Below are 20,928 nucleotides of genomic sequence, written 5' to 3'. Positions count from 1 at the left end.
GTACCTTTACCTTGGCATCTACCTATATTTGATGCAGTTGAACACAGTGACTTTTCTCATGCTAAACAAGACCATTCCAGTGTAATGCAGACCAATTTGCTTCTTGGGATAACTTTTCTTAGGACTTTTCTAGCGCTGAAGTATTTTTAACAGGAAATACCAAGGATAGAATCTGGGGTGTTCTTCACACAAAGCGTATGCTCTCCTATTAAAGTATGACCTCTCCCAAAGATGCTGTTTCTATGGAGATTTGAAACTTGTCCATTGTGTCTCATGTTCTCTCAAATTGTTCATACACTCTGTTCAATCCCTAAGCCTCTACAACAGTTTGGAGGAGGCACAGAGTCAGAGAAATGTGGTTTAAAAAAAAACCAAAAACCCACCTTCCTGCTTTTTCAACAGTGCCTGCAACTCCATTTGCCAGAAAGACGTGTCAGGTTTAAACACAAGGTCTTTTAGCACTCAGCGTATCACAGGATGCTTTTCAAATGACTGAATATCCCTTGGGAGCAGCCTGATAACATTAAAACAAAAACCATTGATCATCTGATGGTCTGTATAGGTTTGGCATTGCCCAGGTTATAGATTTTCACCATTTATAGCTTTCTGAGCTTTTTTCCACTTGAGAAGCCCTGTTGTAGATTGTAGTGATAGAAATAAAATTCTCCACACACCTTCCAAAGTCATATAATGAAAACCAGTGCATCAAGGTTCCCAGTAGAATTATCTTTCTGTAGCTCTATCGGTTTTTAACCAAAACATAATTACTATTTTAAAAAAGCCCAATCTTCTTCTCAGGGTATGCTTTATGAGGAAATGGGCTTTTCGTCTGTGAGCAAACAGTATATTTAATTATGATTTCCCCTTCTCTGATCCAATCTTGCTACTCACTTAGGCATTTTTTTTCTATCCCCCATTTTTAAAAGAAAGCAGCTGATAAAACATTGAACCAATGATTTAATTTTTTTTTAATTGTATGGCTTCAATTGGGTTATCTGCCTATCTTGTTTGTGAAATTTTGTGCTGTCTTTGCTGCTCAGGCTGTGACTCCCCAATCTTCCGCAGTTCTATTTCCATATTCCTGCATGCTTGTTCTTTGTTAATCACTTGGCAAGCGCTTATTTGAATATTAAAAATTTCTTTAATCATCAAAGGCAGGAGCACAGCTTCATGAATATTCATATTTTTTCTCCTCAGACTGGATTCTAGTTCATTACCCTGCAGTAAAGCCAAACAGTCATCAATCGCACTCATTACTGCCGCTGGCGTTTTGATTGGCTGCCTGCTGTTGGTAGCTTTCTCCCCCCACTCCAGCTTTTCTGTCGTGTACCTGCCAACAACAACAACAAGGAAAAAAAGCACACACCCAACAATGCAAGATTTTTGGGGGGTTGAAAACCAACTTCACAAACTTGTCATAAAGTCTTCATCACTTCTCTCCTCCCCAATTTCTCTCTTTTATTTTAAATTCAAAGCGCTTTTTTTTCCAATAAAAGGAGAAACTTGAGCTTCAGAGATGAATATTTGTCAAGAGAGTTGACGTAAGTTTCATTTGCATAATGACTTTGTACTTCTGCATTAATAAAATTTGCATATGAAGCCACGTTAATTACTCCTGATCATGCTTTTTGCATTCATGCATAGTAATTTTCTCTGACTTGTGAGAATTAATGTCTTGGCATGGGGGGTGGGTGGGATAGACAGGGGGAGGCAGTAAGGGGACTATCAGGTTTCCATGCCAGTGTCCCTCACTTTCAGCCTCTCTTTCCTGCTCTCAACATTTCCTGTTTGATCTATGACTCATTTATACGAAATCAGTAGGAATTCTGGATGTAAAGAAATGCATTTTTATTATAAATCCTTTCTTGCTTTAAAAAAAAGCAAGCAGGTTTAAAGGGGTTGTTAGAAATCAGTTGCTACGTGATCCTTCACATGAAAAAAAACCTTGCTACTTATGCATTTTGATTAGAGATTTTGGCTGGTGCATTGGTGAACATTCAAGCTCTTTTGGTTATCCTTCAGCATGTTGTATGTGTATTTGTTCTTACCTCTTTTTCTGTAAATATTGTTTTATGTGCATTATAATATATTGACTAGCAGCTTCTTTTGTAAAAATATTTATTTAAATGATTAATAAGCTAGGTTTTGGAAAGGCTTTATAATATCTCTTTCCTAAACTGAATTGTATATGGAGGCAACTGAAGTCAGTCTAAATATCTGTGAATGGTGAAATTCTGTAGAAGTATAAAAGTGACTTTGAATCAATATCCATAACAGGCAGCCGTGCTTTAAATTTTGGGCCACTTATCTACCCATTGCTATAACAGTATGATTGTTCATAGGTAAAAAAGGCTAAGAATATCAGTAGCCAATACAATTCCTTGAATAGCCTTTTGCTTGCTATTGTCTTGTAATACAAAGACACACAGGATTTAGAGCATCTTTTGTTTCAATAGCATCCAAATGCTTTGCACATGAAATCCAAACTCTCCCCCCACCCATGTAATTTCAAATTCCTAATCTTCGCTTTTGCTTCTGTATTTACAGTGGTGAGATGTTAAATTAACTAAAGGATAGATTGATTTAAGATTCATATGTGACAACAGCAGCCTCACATCCCAGTTTAGTTGACAGATACACCTAAATTTTGTTGAGAGCCATAGTCGTCTTGTTTTGACTGGGAACATATGTTGTATGCTAGTTCCATGGGACCTAGGATAATTGTGGCTGTCTTTTATGTATGCATATTTTTTTCTAAATAGCATACACATATATCAGTTGTGAAGGTCTACATAATATATAAATTTGGGCATTTTGTTTCTAATATCTATGAAGCAGTTTGTAATTCTTTAGTAAAAAAACAGTTTAAGTTGAAAAATTGTGTGAAGTTTGCAAATTTCTGAGGGAGATGGGATGTAAAGAAATAGGCAATATGATCAATAAATAAATGATTTTGTGTATGGCTTATACAAAGAGAAAATGGTCATGTTTCCAATATGTAAACCAGGAGAGTCTTAAAAGAAGCTTACTCTTACTCAGACAATCAAAGGCAAAGGAAAAAAGAGTGAGTGCAAAAATTGTGTTCTTGCACAGGTTTCTGTTTGGTTTATTTTTTAAAAATGTGGGTACAGTTATGCATTAGCAGTGTTTTCCCACAGATCTTAGATGCAGATGAAAATAAATGAGGAACATACCTTAAATGTGGCAACCCAAGCCTCTTGTGTATGTTTTAAATTTTATTTGGATCTTGTGGTTTGATTTTCTTTGACTGCTCTCGTTTTCTTTTTGTGTGCATATATGTAGCTTATGTGATGAGAGAGGAAGTATAAAAAAATATCTTAGATGTGTTTGGTATTCATCAGTGTCTACAGTTTCCAACCCAAGGTTCCCATCTGCAGTAACGATATTTAATCTAGGCCAAGAAACTATTTGTTTCATACTCATTTGCATTGGGGATGATTGCTGGATGACAGGGTAAAGGTAAAAGTGAATTTGATTACTGTTAATTGTTCTGTTTTTAAAAATCCAGCTTATCTTGCTGTGAAGTGGATACTTTTAGTAGGTGAAGTAAACTGCTCCAGAGACCTGTGGGGTTTATAGAGATTTTTTTTCTCTGTTTCCCTAATGGCCATACAGGAAAATCAAAGTACCAGAGAGATTGCATGTTCAAAAGCAGACTTAAATTCAAGCCATACTTACTGGCATTCTTCCATGAAAAGCAGAGGGGGTGCACTTTTTGAACATTCTTGATAGCTTCTGATATGCAGAGTCCAGTTCCCAGTTTTGTTTCACTGTAGGAAAGACAAAAATGAAAACTCACATTAGTATTGAACCTGGTTCTTCTGTTGTGCTACTTCAAAAATTGGTATAGCGTGTAACTATAATTTAATGGTACCTTACGGTCTAAAGAATATACAATATGCAAAATAGATATAGTGTATTTTATATTCTAATATATCCCCTGTGGAATAAGTCTGTTTTCCATCTACAAGAGAATCCTACTGGTATTTGGTTTTTTTTCATTTAACAAGACAGAAAATATTAATAAAATGTTATTTCACATGATTTAGGTCTGCTGTATTATATTACCGTAGTTTAATATTTTCATATTAATTATGATTCTATTACTGTGTTTATAATATGTATGTACTTTAAACTAGAGAGCATAAACCTTTGAAAAATGGAAAAAGAATGAAAATAACAGTGATGGTAGTGATGATAACAATAAGCAGTCCTAGTTTTAAATATAATTTTCTTAGCTCAGCAAACCTATTTTCTGTTTTTAATTAATATGCATTGACAGTTTGCTTTCATTTATTTTTATCTAAACATAATATATATGGACATTAAGGGAAAGGGCAGAATTTTAATTTTTAAATTGAATTATTGTAAAAAAACATTACTTAGCTTTTAAAGCTGGCTTAATAGGACTCTAATAGATCAAATTCTAAGGCAAATTTTTGCTTGTGATTGGCAAAGTCCAATAACATTAATCAGGAAAACAAATTATAATCTGGAATTTACTGTTATAATGATACAATTTGGATTTTTGTGATACTGCAATAAAATTTTGTGTGTCCCCCATTAATTCTGCCTGCCTTCTGTCCTTCACCCAATTTTCCCTTCCATTGGGTTGTCAATATTATGTATATATTGAGGATAGATTGCTTCCATTCTCCTAAACAATTTTTTAAAAAATTATAAAATACTAGGTTTTCTTGAAGATGTTCTCTTCGACAACATGAAGATGAAAGAAGCATATTGATTGAGGATATCTGAACTGCAAAAATCCAAACAACTGTAAATAATAACAGAGAAATCACTATCTGTATGCAGCTGTCATCTATTCTCTGTGTGTGTTTGTGTGTATTCATTGTTAAATAGAAATACAACTTGGTTTCTTCAGCACTAGAAGCAGATTTAGTTGTATTTCCTTTAAGCAGCATTGTTGTGCTGTATTTGAACCAGTACTGAATACAAATTCAAAAAATTCAGACCTATGTTGAGGGTAAATTAAGCACATAATGTATTTCAAACGCCTGTAGGGAAAAAAACGTGGTGTTTGATAATAATGTTACATTGCAGGAAAATGTGACAAAAAGCTTACTGTAAAATATGAGAACCGTAAAAGCAAAACCTGTAACAATTTATTAGTCCCTCTTGCTTCTGTTATTATTCCACCATATCCTGATGCTTTGGTTTTCTCCAAAATCTAGAATATTTATAAGAGTTACAATGGGATTAACCTTGATGTCTCTTAAAAATAATAGCTCTATAGAAATGAAACTAGAGAAATCTTAAAGCTTGCCAAAACTATAAGTTTTGCAACAGGGAAATAATTACTATATTCTCCAATTAGGAGCTAGCTGAAACCAAAGTTTCTACAATGAAATATCTCAGCTATTACTAAGCAACATTGTCTATATGAACACTTACGTATATTTTCATATTGGAGATTTTTTATCTCTGTCTCAAAGCATAATTCAAATATGTAATTGTTTTCATGGTAAGTGCCACCTATTAAATTGGTATTTATTTATTTCTCTTACTAATCCATCCTTAATTCTAAAATTATAGGCAATGCAGGTTGTTCTTGACTTACAACCACAATTGGGATCAGAAAAATCATTTTAAGTGGTGTGGTTGTTAAGTGAGGCATCAAATAACCACACCAGTTTTATGACTTTTTAAGCCATGGTTGTTAAGCAAGATATCACATGATTATGACTTGCAACCTTGCCTGCTGGTTTCCCATTGACTTTGCTTATTAAAAGCTGGCTTGGAAGGTTTCAGATGGCAATCACATGGCTTATGGATGCTGCAGTTGTCATAAATGTGAGTCAGTTGCCAAGTACCAAGATCATGATCATGGTACTTGGTACAGAGGTGCCTTGCAGAGGTGCTGTGACAGATATAAGTGTTTTTACCAATCACGTTAAGTTACTTATTTCAGTATAACTTTGAATGGTCACTAAGAATATGGTTGTAAGCCAAGGACTACCTGTATACCAGAGGTGTCATAATCTTTGTCTTTTGTGCCAGTGTTAGATATAAGTAGTCCTTGACTGATAACCACAATCAAGCCCAAAATTTCTATTTCTAAAAGAGACAGTTGTTGAATGAATTTTGCCCCATTTTATGACCTTTCTTGCCACAGTTGTTAAGTGAATCACTGTAGTTATTAACTTAGTAATAGTTAATAACTATGGTTGTTAAGGAAATCTGGATTCCCCCTGGACTTTGCTTGTCCTTAAGTCTCAATCACAAGTCTTAAAAGAGCCAAGTTTTCAGACAGCTTTGACTGGTCACTGAATGAATGTAAGTCAAGGACTACCTGTACTATAGGATAGTGTAATTTTCCTAGTTTGGCATGCTCCAGATATGTTGAATTCATCAATCAGTTAGTTCAACTATTAGGACTATGGGTTGGCAAGGGAGAGGATTTATAGCTTAGTATGTCTGGAGGGAGACTAGGTTGGGAAAGGCTACATTTTTTGCTTTTTCTACCTTATCTGCAGTTGTTCTGAATATTTTTCTCATTACTTTTACCTATTAAGAATCACTTTGTCTAACAGAAGTGGCTGTAGGCCTGACTGTCTTAGAATTATTTTGGCAACTACTCAAGAACCCAAGGGATATGACTCAGTGCAGAAGATATTAGCCACCCTTGTATTTAATTGAGGTGTGGTTTGTGCAAAAAACTTGCAAAGCCTTGGTCAGAATAGGTTACATAACATGTTAAGGCCTGTGGTCTTTGTGTAGTCTGGTTTGTTAAATTCTAGAGAGAAGTTAAAAAAGCTGAATGGCATGTGCCTTTTCGAGTTTCTGTGAAAATGGCTTCTCAAAATTCTCCATCCTATTTGTGGAGAGAGTTATCGGTATTTTTTTTTCTCAGATGAAAATAAATTACTCCAGTGGGTGCAGCTAAATAGTAATGACAATAACGGGTTCTTTCGTTTCAGTGTGGATATTTTTTGCTGCTTTTGAAAATGGAAGAGTAGGAATGATATTGGTAGCCATTAAGGTCATTCTGAATCTAGGGAACTACAGGGCTATAGAAAAGTCTCTATATAATCCTAAATATCTATACGGAAAATTTGGACTGCAAAAATCTTGAACCTCAGTAGATGGCAACAATTCAGAATTCTTTAGTGACATCGAGCAATTGTCTGGATTTTTAAACCCAGATATGATAGTCAAAATAAATAAGAGTGGAGAAAAATCAGAGTGAAATTGTAAAGTGAGCTTCAAAAACAAATGAGGGGGTTAATTGTCACAAAAAAGGACTTCTGAAAATGTAATCTCAGCCTGTGGCTGTTTTGAAGTAAGACTAGTCCTGATTTGTGATTTCTACAAACAAGTTTTCTCTCTCTGGGAAGCAATTATCACAGTGAATGTGGGATACATAAAGAATCAACAATACTCATACATTGTAGGTTTGGTGAAACTAAGAGCATCAGTAAAAATTGTAACATTATTAAATAGAATAGACATGCATTTTTTCCAGTAATTACAAACTTAAGTTTTAAAATAATTTAGGAATTTTTCTTTACTCTTCTTACTTTATCTCTTTCTTGAGGTATTAAAAGATCATGACACTATCTTTGCATTTTTTAAATGCCAAGCAAAATTATTTATATATATTTAGACATTCTGCCATTTGCTTTCATTGGCTTGGCAGACAAGTCACTTCCAGATTGCAATTTAGGTGCAGTTTCTGTCAGTATCTTATTTTACCTGTTTGTGTAACAATTTGAAATGAGAAGGTGGGAGAGCAAAGAATAAATAATCTGAAGGTCCAGACTTTGTTTAAAAAATAAAAATCACAAAGGACACATATTTTTTCCTTGATGCTGCAGAGCTCAAGTATTTATGCCAAGGATTTAGGGCCCTTCACTTGTGGTTTGGCAACAACTTCACACAAATGTGTTGCCCTGGTAGTCTTTTAGCCATTTAAGATAAATGACAAACTCAAATGCAGTCCATGCAGACTGAAGTGCTGAAAGTAGTGCCAAGGATGAAGTATTTCTATTGGATTCACATCTGTAGCTATCAGATCACCATGCTAGCTATAGTTTTCAGACCGGGATAAATAGATGAAAAACATGAGGAGGATAAATGCTATTTTTAATGAAAAACTAGGCCTTCTAGGCAAATAGGAGGAGGAAATCATAAGTAATAGTTATACTTTATTTTTTAATAGTATTTATACAACACTTTTCCTCAACTGTGTCTGAGATGAAATAAATCCAGTAACAATAGTAGCTAATAAAGACATAAAACAATAAAACTGTACTGAAACATTGAAACAAATTTAGGCCATTACTAGTAAATTAAATGACTCTTCACTTAAGTAGATTAAAAAGAAATCTTTTTTTCCTAAAAAGCAAAGGATGTAAACCAATTTTAGCTCCTAATGGAGAATAGTCTGAAAGGTAGCATCCAGACATCTGGGACCAGGAATGTTTGTTTCTGCTCATACTTAGGCAAGTTCATGAAGAAGGTAATGTGCAGATAATCAGCAAATAAGCTGTTTATAGATAAGAGAAAGCAATTGAAAACTTTTGCAGAACTTTCAAGTAATATGAGTAATATGATCATAATACCAGGTATTGATTTGCAGTTAGCAGTCTTTTTGTACCATTTGATGCTTCTTCAAGCATAGTCCAATTTGAAAGAGCTTATTATATGATGTGATAAATATGCAGGATCCAATCTGACTTGGTCACCGGGACCAGAGACGACTGACTCAGATTCATCTTCACGAAAATGGGCTCCAGCACGAGTCCAAAAGCTCGGACGACAAAACTTCTGGTCCCAGTGACCAATCCAGATTGGCTACTGCAACATTGTCCTGGGACATGTAAATTCACCTTCATTTGTGAGAAGTTTGATATAAACAAGATTGTCAGATCGGGCTAATTCTGAAATAGTTGCAGATAGCAAATTTTAAGTATTTATATGTAGATCCTTTACTATTAAATGGCAGTCCCAAGATACACATATATTTTATGAACAGGTTCCACAACATGTTCCACAACATGTTCCACAGATTGGATTCCAATACTTAGATAAGGGTTTCTGCTAATAATAGCAGATTGATATCTTATCTAGATTCAGTCTCTTCCTTCATGTAGTCCTTTATTGAACACAAGCAATTTTCAAAGTCGAATGGTTAAGGTGATGACCTGGAAACCAAAAGACAGTGAGTTCTACTCCCACCTTGGTCATGAAAGCTACTTTTGAGTCACTAACTCTCTTTCAGCCCAACTCTCATCACAGGGTTGTTGTGGGAAAAAGGAGGAGGAAGGAGTATTAGATATGTTTTCTATCATGAGTTACTTATAAAATAATAAAGTTGGAATAAAAATATAATATTAATTTTAATAAATAATAAAATTATTAATATTATAAGTCTAATGTTGCCTTAGAGTTAGGTGACAGTGAACAGATCAAGTAAGAGTTATTACAATATATTGAGGATAGTACACTACAGATTATTTTTCCAGTGATTTTAAGTACCTTTTAAATAATGTAAAAGCATAGAACATAGACTAGGCAATAGCTACAGTGCCAAACAGTTGTCCTTTAGCCCGATTTTAGATCACTATAATATAGTCTCCATATTATAATACATGTCTAGCCCTCAAAACCTGTTTAGCTTCCTGTCACTAACAAAAGCATGTGATAACCAGGATTTGGTTCCTATTTCTAAGATTCACCAAGCCAATTAAGGCACTTTCTCAGTTGAAAATTATAATTTAAATAATTTTGGGTGATTTCTGAAATAAAATCAACAGCTCTTTGAATCCTTGAGTGGGAGCAAAGGTATTGAGTAGAAAATTGCTGTAGAAGGGAAATATGTCTACATTTTCTTTCCTCATATCCCAATATCTTGTGATTTGACAGTGTTAATAGTAGCCGCTTCTTTTGGTGCTGAAAAATGCCGAAGCCGACAGCCATTTCAAAAGGGTGCCAGCTGTTAAAGGAGCCCTCATTTTGGCTAAAAGTCAAATCTCAGGTATGTCTGAAGCCATGAGCTGTCAGTCTGCCGCTCCATTCGAGCTCTCCAGCATGTGCTTCTGTTTCTGAGTAGCGGTTTTGAGCCTCTGGCCCTTCACACTATACTCAAAATGGCACCGGTTGTCAGTGGAGTCTTTTTACTGACAGCCGCCTTTAAGTGCCAGATTGCCAAAGCTGACAGCAGGCTCGAGCTGATGGCTCTTCACACTGTAAACTGTGAATGTGTCTCTCCCTGTATTCAATCCAGAAGAACTCTACCTAGATACAAAAGTACCTAAATGCTAAACAGCTCTGAGAACTGTTCCTGACACGTCTAGTTGAGCTTTGGACTGAGTTGAAACTGGGGACTGTTGTCAGAAGGCGTGTCTTCAGTTTGAACTCAGTCTAAAGAGCTAGAAGAGCAAGAGTCATCCCATGCCTGGGAGTCTATCACCACCACACTGGAGAATAGTGAATAGCTTAGGTGTTTTTTTATGATGCATTTTGTTATTTGTTTTGTTATATTCTCATTTCTTTCAAAGATTTGTATTTTGGGAGGTATATACTAGTGTAGATAGGCATTGTATTTAAATAGTTGGAAATGACAAACACACAGTTTGTAATTTTTAAAACTCCTTTGTCTATAAAATTCATGTGAAATAAACTGACAGACTATTATACTTGTAAGCTTATTAAAGAAACTGCACTTGATTACTACAGTAAGTATATTGATTCAAGAGCATCAGGTAATTGTTGGTGGCAGCCAAATACTTAGTTATTGAAAAATGGATACAGCAGCCTGAGTTCTAACTAAAAGTTAACTTCATGCAATATGTGTCTGTGTTATGCTTTCATTTAATTGCTTAAGTCATTCTGATGACTGCCAAGAGAGCAAGAGGGAAAGCATTTCCAATATACCAGAAACAGAGACTAAATACAGTTCTAAATAACAGATGATTTTTAGATATGTGTGTATATGTTTTAAATGAATAATACAATTTGAGGGTACAATGCTTCTTTCTAGCTATTAGCAACAAAGAAAGGTTATGTTCTGTATAGACTTAACATGGGAAAATACAATGCAGAAATGAAATATGTAGAATGCATTGTTGGCTGTAGCTCAAGTAGCGACGAAGCCACAATGGGCCATAAATGCTTTATTCTGGGAGCTTGATTCCTGGCACTTGTATGAAGTTGCTTCAGCTATGAGTTGTGGCACTTTGTGCTTGGCCTGGTTCAGTAGTAACTTGGCAAGCAGTTCCCCCACTTTTTCCTCTTGGCGAGCTGGATTAGGATGGCCATAAACAGTAATCCCCATTCAATCTGATTCCTAAGCACATGACCTATAGCTCTGGCAATGTCCCCCGGTGCTCCTCCCTAATGCCTATAAGATGACTTAACTCATACATTGTCCTCTCCTATTACTCTTCCATTTTTGATTTTTTTCATAATAGCAGGAATGTTGCTGAGAACTCTTATAGGGTTATTATGACAGGTTATTTCCTGCGTGTAAATATGTTTTATCAGAAGTGGTGTTTTTGACCTGGTAAATTATGGTCAGAGCAGCTCTTGAGAGTGGGCAAAATACATAAAGTATCAAGAAAATTTTAGCAACTCACAGTTATTTAGTACACTATTGGAAAATGTCTGTCTAAATATAATTTTTATATCACTATTTTGGTTATTAGGACAAACAAAACAACAGTATTAATTTATATTTGAACAGAACAACTGGCATATTCTTTTTAAAGCACATTTCTTTTGCTGCTTGGCGCTTCCAGAAATAAATCACATTTTTGGAGACTGACAGAAGTTTGTTAGGATGCTGGCCATTTTGCTACATGATACATAGCTAAACTCTACCTGTAATCTTTTTGTTTATACTATGGAGGGATTAAAAAAAAGAAGAAAACCCAATAAACAGCTAATAATCTAGTCACAGATAGATTAAGATTCTAGTGACTCTATAAAGGTAGTACTCAAATTGAGATAGTAATGCAGCCTACCCATTATGCTCATAAATTGTAATGGTAATAAAACACGACCGACCTGATTTTATGACATTTTGTGGTGGTTGTTAAGCAAAAATGGTAGCTGTAAGTGTGAATGCCACAGTCAAGTGAACACTGGTTATTAAGGGAATCCATGGTTTTGCTGTGGTGCAGTTTTGCCAAAACCCAGAAGTGTTAGTTTTATGCAAATTTGTTGTAAAGCGTAGTGATGTGACTGCAGAATCTTGCAAATGGCTGTAAAAGTGGCTATGTTGCCAAGAGCTCGAAGTGCAGTTACATAACATAAGGCCATTTTTTCAGGTCAGTCATAACTTCAAACAGTTGTAAAGCGACCAGTCATATATCAAGGACTGCATATCAATGTCTTGAGAATTACTGAGGAAGAAGAAAAATAACACCAAAATAATTGCTTATGTATTTATATTTATATTCTCTTCCTTTGAGAAGATCTGACATAGGCAAAGAAAATATTTCCTAAGTGAACATACAGATAAAAAGAAAAAGAAAAAAAATCCCACAGACAAACCAAATAAAATAAGGATGCTCAAAATTTATCATCTACATCAGAGATTCTTTAAGTATGCTTTTCATAGTCAAGTTTTGTCTTTGGTATTATGACTGCAGCCTTTATTCATTCACTTATTTGTATAGTTATTCTATTACTATACTGAATCCCATCCCATGTACCTTGATGGTTTATAAATAAATAGTGCTAACACATTTGGCATTTAAAAGAAAGAGGGTCATCTATCCTTCTCATAGGAAAGGCCTTAGTGGAGAAAGAAGCCTTTCTACTGACTACTGTCTCCTTCTGCCCTGTGAGTTGTGCAATGGGCAGAAGGAATAACTTTGAGAAACAGGAGGAAGACCCATAACCAGGGCAGTGACTAGATAAAACAAATCTGAGTCCAGGCTAGAGGTGTAAACTAAGAAAGCATATCAAAAAGACCTCTCCCTAGTTCTCAGGATGATAAAGAGAGAAAAGTGCATTCAGACTTGCAAGATTCTTTTACTGTAACCTTACAATACAAGTAGCATTTGCATGGATGTTTTCCTAGTTTGATCTATCTTCAAAAGCTGACATCAATTGCACAATCTCAATGCACTTTCTCCTCCCTCCCATTATCTTCCTGAATACAAGGGATCATCTTTTTTGAGATGCTTAGTCACATTACAGTTACAGGCCTGGGCTCAGATTTTTTCCCCTAACCATTAGCTTGGTAGTGGCTTTTTATCCAGTTCCTCAAGGTTATTCTCCTTCCTTCCATTACAGTTTGTTAAGCAAATATGTACTGCAGGTCATGCCAGCCCTACATTGCGCCTGTTCTCCATCTCTGCTTTCAAACATCGGTACCACTGACAGATTTTTCTATTGTTTTTTCCTCAGGGCCGTCCAGGCCTGCAAAGCTGCCGGCGGCCTCCATAACTGCCTCCTCCCACCCTCATGCATCAGTGATCGCACCGCCACCTCTCCGTGCTCTAACCTCAGTCCCGCCCTGCCTGAGCCTGCCCTGCTGTGGTGCGCGCGCAATCTCAGTTGGCGGCTCTCAGAGTGAGACATCAGGCACATTTGGATGTCATTGTCAGTTGTCAGGTAACAGAAACATTTTATTTTTGCTCTCTGAAGATCATCTGCCAGCATGATATATCTCTGGAAGCATCAGGTCCATTTGGATGTAAGGACAGAGCTAAAGCACTAGCAATCTTCCATTGCTGAGACAGGAATTAAAACCAGTTTGGTCTTGTTTTGCCGGGGGTGTGGGCTAGTTGATCTCAGATGTTGCCACCAACACTGGGGCTGATGGTTTGTTTATACTGCATTGTGATCAAATGTCTGAGAATCCTCATACAAATGTGATACTCTGATATCAAGATTTCATCTCTCTGGGCTGTTTATGCTAAACTTAATTGGATAACAGTTAGCATCTGAAGTCTTTCTTCCTGATGATTTGTGTTCTTCAGATCTCATTGGAACATGGCATACTTGTGGTCTGCACACTTTCCCTCCACTGCTATAAAAGCCTCTCATTAATTTTGTCTTTGTTCCATCACTGACTTGTATGGAAAGCAATGAAAGGAAACCAATCTTTATGGAAAAGACTTTGTAAATATTGAATACCACTGAAAAGTAGTCCACTAATTTTACCCAGATTTGGCCAACATCCAAAGGAAGTTCAATGGGAGAAGTTCAATAGCTGGTGAATTGGAGTCCCTATCTTAGGATACAGTGAAGCAAAACAAGTATATCTTTATGAAGTGCATAATTTAACAATGATATCAACTGCTCCAGCATTTGATGACTGCTGGCTTTCATGACTACTAATTAGAAGGGCTATAAGCAAGGTCTAAGAAGAGGTAACATGTCTTTGAATAATAACTGCTGGGAGAAACGAGATGTTGCCCTCAAGTTTGATTGGGCATAGTGGGAACCAGAATATTAAATGAAATGAATATCTAGGCTCATCTTTAGCCCTTAAAAAGCAAAGGAAAAATCAGACTGAATTGTGGAAGAAAAATTATTCTTCTAAAATTTCATTGGAGTTTGTCAAATCTTTGATTATGCTATAAAGGAAGTTTGAATAATGCCTTTTTGGGAGGTAGTCGGTTTCTTCTTGTAATATATTAAGGCTACCATTAATAAGAAAATCCTTCCAGAAGATCAGGATTTGACTTACTTCTGCTACAAATATTCATAATATAAGCAACAAAAACATGCTATCAGTGATCTACAACTTTTATATGATCTAATAAAGAGATGGACTTACAAAAGAAAAAAAGTAACAATTTTATAAGGAGAAATAAAGGTAAAGAATAAAGAATAAAAGGAAAAGCAAAAAGGTGAGAAATGGACCAAGCAAGAATGAATGAAATATAAGTATTTGGGTTGCAATAAACAATGAATACTACACATTAGAATTCTACACATGTACAATTTTACATAAATGTAAGTTGAAGGGATTTCTTTCATGTTTTAACACTCTTTTATACCACTGTAGCTAGCATTCATTTATTGCAGCAAGTTACCCACACATATTGTCTAAGGCTTATGGTGCTTATTATTGCAATTGTACATTTTTATTTCTTTGGCATAGACTGATTTGTGAAGCATAAAAGTCCTTGCCCTAAACGACTTATATTATAAAATATATTTTTCCCAATAGGCCTCTGAACACGAAAAAATATTGGCTTTTCTTTTGAGAAGTGGTAACCTTTAGATATTGTTTAGTATGTTTGAATTGTATGATGCATGTTACCAAATAACCATGATATGCTGCTAGTGTGGATGATGTTAGCTTGAATAAATGTGAGAATTTTTTTCTTGTAGACTTGGCTGGTTTAAAAGTTAAGATAAAGCAAGGTGTCTAGTTCTAGGCCACATATAGCTTAGTTATTACTTTCCAAGGTTAATATTCATTTATTGGTTTCTTATGACCTGAATGCATCCTTGTAATATTCATAAGACCTTCATAAAGGAAATAGTAACCTAATTTTTCCATATTTTTATATGTGAATAAATGATGCTGTCATAGCATTTTAGAAAAACAATCCATATTCAGTGAAAGGGATTACATAGGGGAAGTAGTTCGATAAAAGATTTAAAGTACGCTTTAGGTTTTAAATACAGGAAATTTGTTTTATTTTAATATCTGTAACCTGCACCTCATCATATCCAACAAAACATGTAAAATAAAAGTAATTAAAAATATATATACTGACAATATAAAATAGTGCATTAAAAAGAGAACAAGAAGTGAGGAGGAGGATGGGGAAAGTAGAAGAAGGATGAGAAGGGTAGAAAGGATTAAGGAAGGGAGTGGTGACCGAGCAGGCCCGATTGAGCATAATTAATAATAATAATAATAATAATAATAATAATAATAATAATAATAATAATAATAATAATAATAATAATAATAATAATAATAATTTAATTTGTATACCGCCCTTCTCCCGAAGGACTCAGGGCGGTGAACAGCCAAAATAAAATACAAAAGGAACAATACATACAATAATAAGAAACAACCCTTAAAAAACTTATTCTAATGGCCAAATTTAAAATACAATAACATCCTGTTAAATTGACAAAAATTTAAAACCCATAAAATCAAATTAAAATTTTAAAAATCAAGCCAGTCCAGCAAGGCGGAATAAATAGGTTTTAAGTTCGCGGCAAAAGGTCCTAAGGTCAGATAGTTGTCGAAGTCCAGGGGGAAGTTCGTTCCACAGGGTAGGAGCCCCCACAGAGAAGGCCCTCCCCCCTGGGGGCCGCCAGCCGACATTGTTTGGCTGACGGCACCCTAAGGAGTCCCTCTCTGTGAGAACGCACCGGTCGTTGGTAGATAGAGGACGGCAGTAGACGGTCCCGTAAGTATCCCGGTCCTAAGCCATGGAGCGCTTTAAAGGTAGTAACCAATACCTTGAAGCGCACCCGGAAGACAACAGGTAGCCAGTGCAGTCTGCGCAGGATCGGTGTTACATGGGAGCTCCGAGCTGCTCCCTCAATAACCCGTGCAGCTGCATTCTGGACTAACTGGAGTCTTTGGGTGCTCTTCAAGGGGAGCCCCATGTAGAGAGCATTGCAATAGTCCAAGCGAGAGGTAACGAGAGCATGAGTGACCGTGCATAGGGCATCCCGGTCCAGGAAGAGACGCAACTGGCGGATCAGGCGAACCTGATAAAAAGCTCTCCTGGAGACGGTTGTCAAATGGTCTTCAAAGGACAACCGCCCATCCAGGAGCACGCCCAAATTGCACACCCTTTCCATCGGGGCCAATGACTCGCCCCCAACAGTCAGCCGCGGTTGCAGCTGACTGTACCGGGGTGCCGGCATCCACAGCCACTCCGTCTTGAAGGGATTGAGCTTGAGCCTGTTCCTCCCCATCCAGACCCGTACGGCTTCCAAACACCGGGACAGTACTTCGATAGCTTCGTTGGGGTGGCCTGGGGTGGAAAAGTACAGCTGCATGTCATCAGCGTACAGTTGGTACCTCACCCCAAAACCACTAATGATCTCGCCCAGCGGCTTCATATAGATGTTGAGCAGGAGGGGCGAGAGAATCGATCCCTGCAGCACCCCACACATGAGGCACCTCGGAGTCGATCTCTGCCCCCCTGTCAACACCGTCTGCGTCCGGTCAGAGAGGTAGGAGGAGAACCACCGATAAACGGTGCCTCCCATTCCCAAACCCTCCAACCGGCGCAGCAGGATACCATGTTCGATGGTATCGAAAGTCACTGAGAGGTCTAATAGGACCAGAGCAGAGGAGTAACCCTTATCCCTGGCCCCCCCAGAGATCATCCACCAACGCGACCAAAGCCGTCTCAGTACTGTATTTGGGCCAGAAGCCAGACTGGAACGGGTCTAGATAGACAGTTTCATCCAGGTACTGGGGTAATTGATGTGCCACCGCACTCTCTACAACCTTCGCCGTAAAACGAAGGTTGGAGACTGGACGGTAATTTCCTAAAACAGCTGGGTCCAGGGAAGGCTTCTTGAGAAGAGGTCTCACCACCGCCTCTTTCAAGGCAGCGGGAAAGACCCCCTCCCGCAAAGAAGCATTTGTAATTCCTCAGAGCCAGCCTCGTGTCACCTCCTGCGTGGCCAGCACCAACCAGGAGGGGCACGGGTCCAGTAAATATGTGGTGGCATTCAACCTTCCCAGCAACCTGTCCATGTCCTCGGGAGTCACAGGGTCAAAACTATCCCAAACAGTCTCAACAAGACGGGTCTCGAAATTCTCACCTGGATCTACCCAATTTTGATCCAATCCATCCCGAAGCTGAACGATTTTATCGTATAGATAACCGTTAAACTCCTCGGCACGCCCTTGTAATGGGTCCTCCCGCCCCTCCTGTTGAAGGAGAGAGCGGGTCACCCGAAACAGGGCGGCCGGGTGGTTATCTGCCGACGCAATGAGGGAGGAAATGTAAGAACGCTTCACTTCCCTCAATGCCACTAGGTAGGTCCTACTATAGGACCTAACTAGTGTCTGGTCAGCCTCAGAACGGCTAATTTGAGTATAGGATCGATTGTTGGATAAATGATTGTACTGTACACTGGTCAAATTGTGGGAATATTGTGGAAAATAAAAAACTTTTTTAATATAAAAAAAAGAGAGAACAAGAATTTAACACATAATGTTAAAATAAAATTCATAGAAAAGGTAAAGACTTGAAGCATAGATAGAATGCAATGAAGGAGATAATATTTTGGGCTTCGAAGTTCTAAAAATAAGTCTTAAAGTCTGATGCCACCAAACATTCTCCAGAAAACAAAGATATGGACAGGAATGTCACAATAATTAACCTTAAAAGTTGGTAGGCTTACATTTGACTTACAAGTAACTTGTCTTGTTCCAAAGCGTTAAGGCCTTGAAAAGTAATAATACCTTGTGATTCTTTTAAAAACATACCAGTCAACAGTAAGTACCCTTGATACTATAAATATTCCATAACAAATATGGATGTCTTCCACTAAAAGGATCCATTTTAGAGAGTCTCATCTAGATGGGAAGACAGTGGCTTGTTTGCATGTGTAAGATCTGAAAGTGCAAAGTGAGAAAATGAATGTAATAACAAAAGGTCAGTGACAAACACTGATTACGTATCCTTAACTCCAGCATTTATTTGAATGATATGCTTTGTTTACTTGAATGAGGAGTTCTGCAGTTAACATTGCTAATATTTTCCCAGTACGTTTGCTTCTAATGCAATTTATTTAGCGTAATATAAATATGAGCCCATATAGAAAATGTGGCAGGCAAATACTATTATATCCGCATACTTCCTTTGTGATAAACAGATACCAATAATAGTGATAAAAAAGAAATCTAAGACTACTATAGATAAAAAAAAGTAAAGTACCCAGAAAGGGCATTGCACCTTTGTATATTCACTCCTATATTGTTGGACACCTACCTTTTGGACTGATCTTAAATGAAAAAGCTATACCAATTTAATTTTTGGGACAATCTAATACTATGGCGTCTCAACCTGAGATAATATTTTAGTATCATGCCATAGACTGTGTTTATAAAAGCACTCATTACAGTTTTATTTATTGCCTATTTGTTAAATCTATATGCCACTAAGTTGCTTCTAATACAGTCATATAAGCTGCTTTATCACTGTTCTAAAGACTGTTTTGAAAAAATACTTATATTTCAAGTCAAGTTTTGAGTACACATGTAATCAAGGGACATGTAATCAAGCATTGCATTCAAAATGAGACAGATATTTTCAGGCACAATGGAAAGTACATAGAGTCCTTGAGTATTTGCTTTTTAGCATTTGGTTCATCACCTAGCTGTAGTTCTGTTTTAGATTGGATACTGCCACTTTATCCTGGGGCATGTATATTCATCTTTATCCGTGGTGATATTTTTCTATGAAGGTAGTTAGCACTTATGTTAGACTTCATGACTGATGAAAGTCCATTACATCTTAGTGCTCTTAATGGTTAAAAGTAAAATTCGCTAGGAGAATTTTTTGATGGTTTTTCAATAAAGGTGGTAAGAAATTAAATTTCCATGTATCATTATTAAAGTTTTATCTAAGAGAACAAAGGGTTATCTTCAACTACCATAGTCTTTTTCATCCTCTCTAGTTTTATTCCAAATTCAATATATCAAATCCCCTTCCATAGCTTTCACTTTTATACCATCAACTGTGACAAAGTTTAAAATCATAAGCTTACCTTTATATATACACAGCTTTATAGCATCCATGTAAACATACGTAACCAGTCCACATGCTTTTGTGCTACACAAAATAGTCATATCAGTCCTAGAATCTAAAAAAGCACACTATTCCCTAGTAGTAGCATTTTTTTTCATTAATACATGAAAGAATTGTCCTTCTGCTATTACTACCACTGTTAGTTTTTCTTGAAGGAAAAGTGTGTGTATCTGTGCTTGGAAAAATAGTCTAGGTTTTTAAGCCATTTACTTTGTCACGTTTCTTATTATAGCATTATATAAAAAAGTGTGGAGGGATGCAGTGGCTCAGGGGCTAAGACGCTGAGTTTGTCGATCGAAAGGTCGGCAGTTCAGCGGTTCGAATCCCTAGTGCTGCCGTGTAACGAGGTGAGCTCCCATTACTTGTCCCAGCTTCTGCCAACCTAGCAGTTTGAAAGCACGTAAAAAATACAAGTAGAAAAAATAGGGACCACCTTTGGTGGGAAGGTAAAAGTGTTCTGTGCGCATTTGGCATTGAGTCATGCTGGCCACATGACCACAGAGATGTCTTCGGACAGCGCTGGCTCTTCAGCTTTGAAACGGAGATGAGCACCGCCTCCTAGAGTCGGGAACAAATAGCATGTATGTGCTAGGGGAACTTTTACCTTTACCTATAAAAAAGTGTACATATTTACTTTTGGTACCCTTGTCCCATGAATATCTTTCTCCTAGTAATTCTGTTTTCCTGAAATCTTAATTTTCCCTCTTGGAACAAGGTAAAGGAAAGGAAGGGAAAGGAGAGGAGAGGAGAAATTCTTGCAGAGCAGATCACATTTGGTTGTTCTCAGTTTGCACATCTTGCAGTTGTTCCACCACTGAAACAATCCTTCCTATTGGGTTTTCCAGCTGGGCAAGTAATACTCCCTACAAGGCCAGTGAGAAGGTGTGTGTGCTTTTCTGATCAAACAGATGTGCATTTAGGTTGTGAACTGCTCAGCACCTGACCTCTAGAAGCCCTGCGTATAAATATTTATAAATACTTGCTCTGTTTTTGTCCATAGGCTCAGGATAACAGCTGTCTGAATAAAGATGGTCTTATTCCTTCCTTTTAGCTGTTATTCAGCACAAAATTAACTGTAATAGCTTTTTATTACTTGGAGATTTAATGTAATTTGTATGAAATCTCTGATGGTCCTTCTGTGTTGTATTATAATTTGACCCATATGTTTATTGTGGAT

The 20,928-nt window shown here is 36.9% G+C and overlaps 1 protein-coding gene across 14 annotated transcripts in view; it reads left to right on the top strand.

Moving 5' to 3' along the window:
- Positions 1-20,928, top strand: part of BCL11B (BCL11 transcription factor B) — a 174,087-nt gene that overhangs the window by 69,499 nt on the left and 83,660 nt on the right. For 11 of the 14 annotated variants that reach the window (XM_058162655.1, XM_058162661.1, XM_058162660.1 and 8 more), the window contains one exon: positions 13,402-13,608. The exons of the other annotated variants lie outside the window; for them this stretch is intronic. In XM_058162655.1, coding sequence (XP_058018638.1) covers positions 13,402-13,608 — 207 coding nt within the window. The remainder of the gene's footprint in view (positions 1-13,401; positions 13,609-20,928) is intronic. 14 annotated transcript variants of the gene reach the window in all.

The sequence above is a fragment of the Ahaetulla prasina genome, chromosome 1 (assembly GCF_028640845.1).
Source record: "Ahaetulla prasina isolate Xishuangbanna chromosome 1, ASM2864084v1, whole genome shotgun sequence".
NCBI classification, from domain to species: Eukaryota; Metazoa; Chordata; class Lepidosauria; order Squamata; family Colubridae; genus Ahaetulla; species Ahaetulla prasina.
The sequence above is the reverse complement of the archived record's forward strand: the minus strand, read 5'-3'. Positions and strand labels throughout refer to the sequence as shown.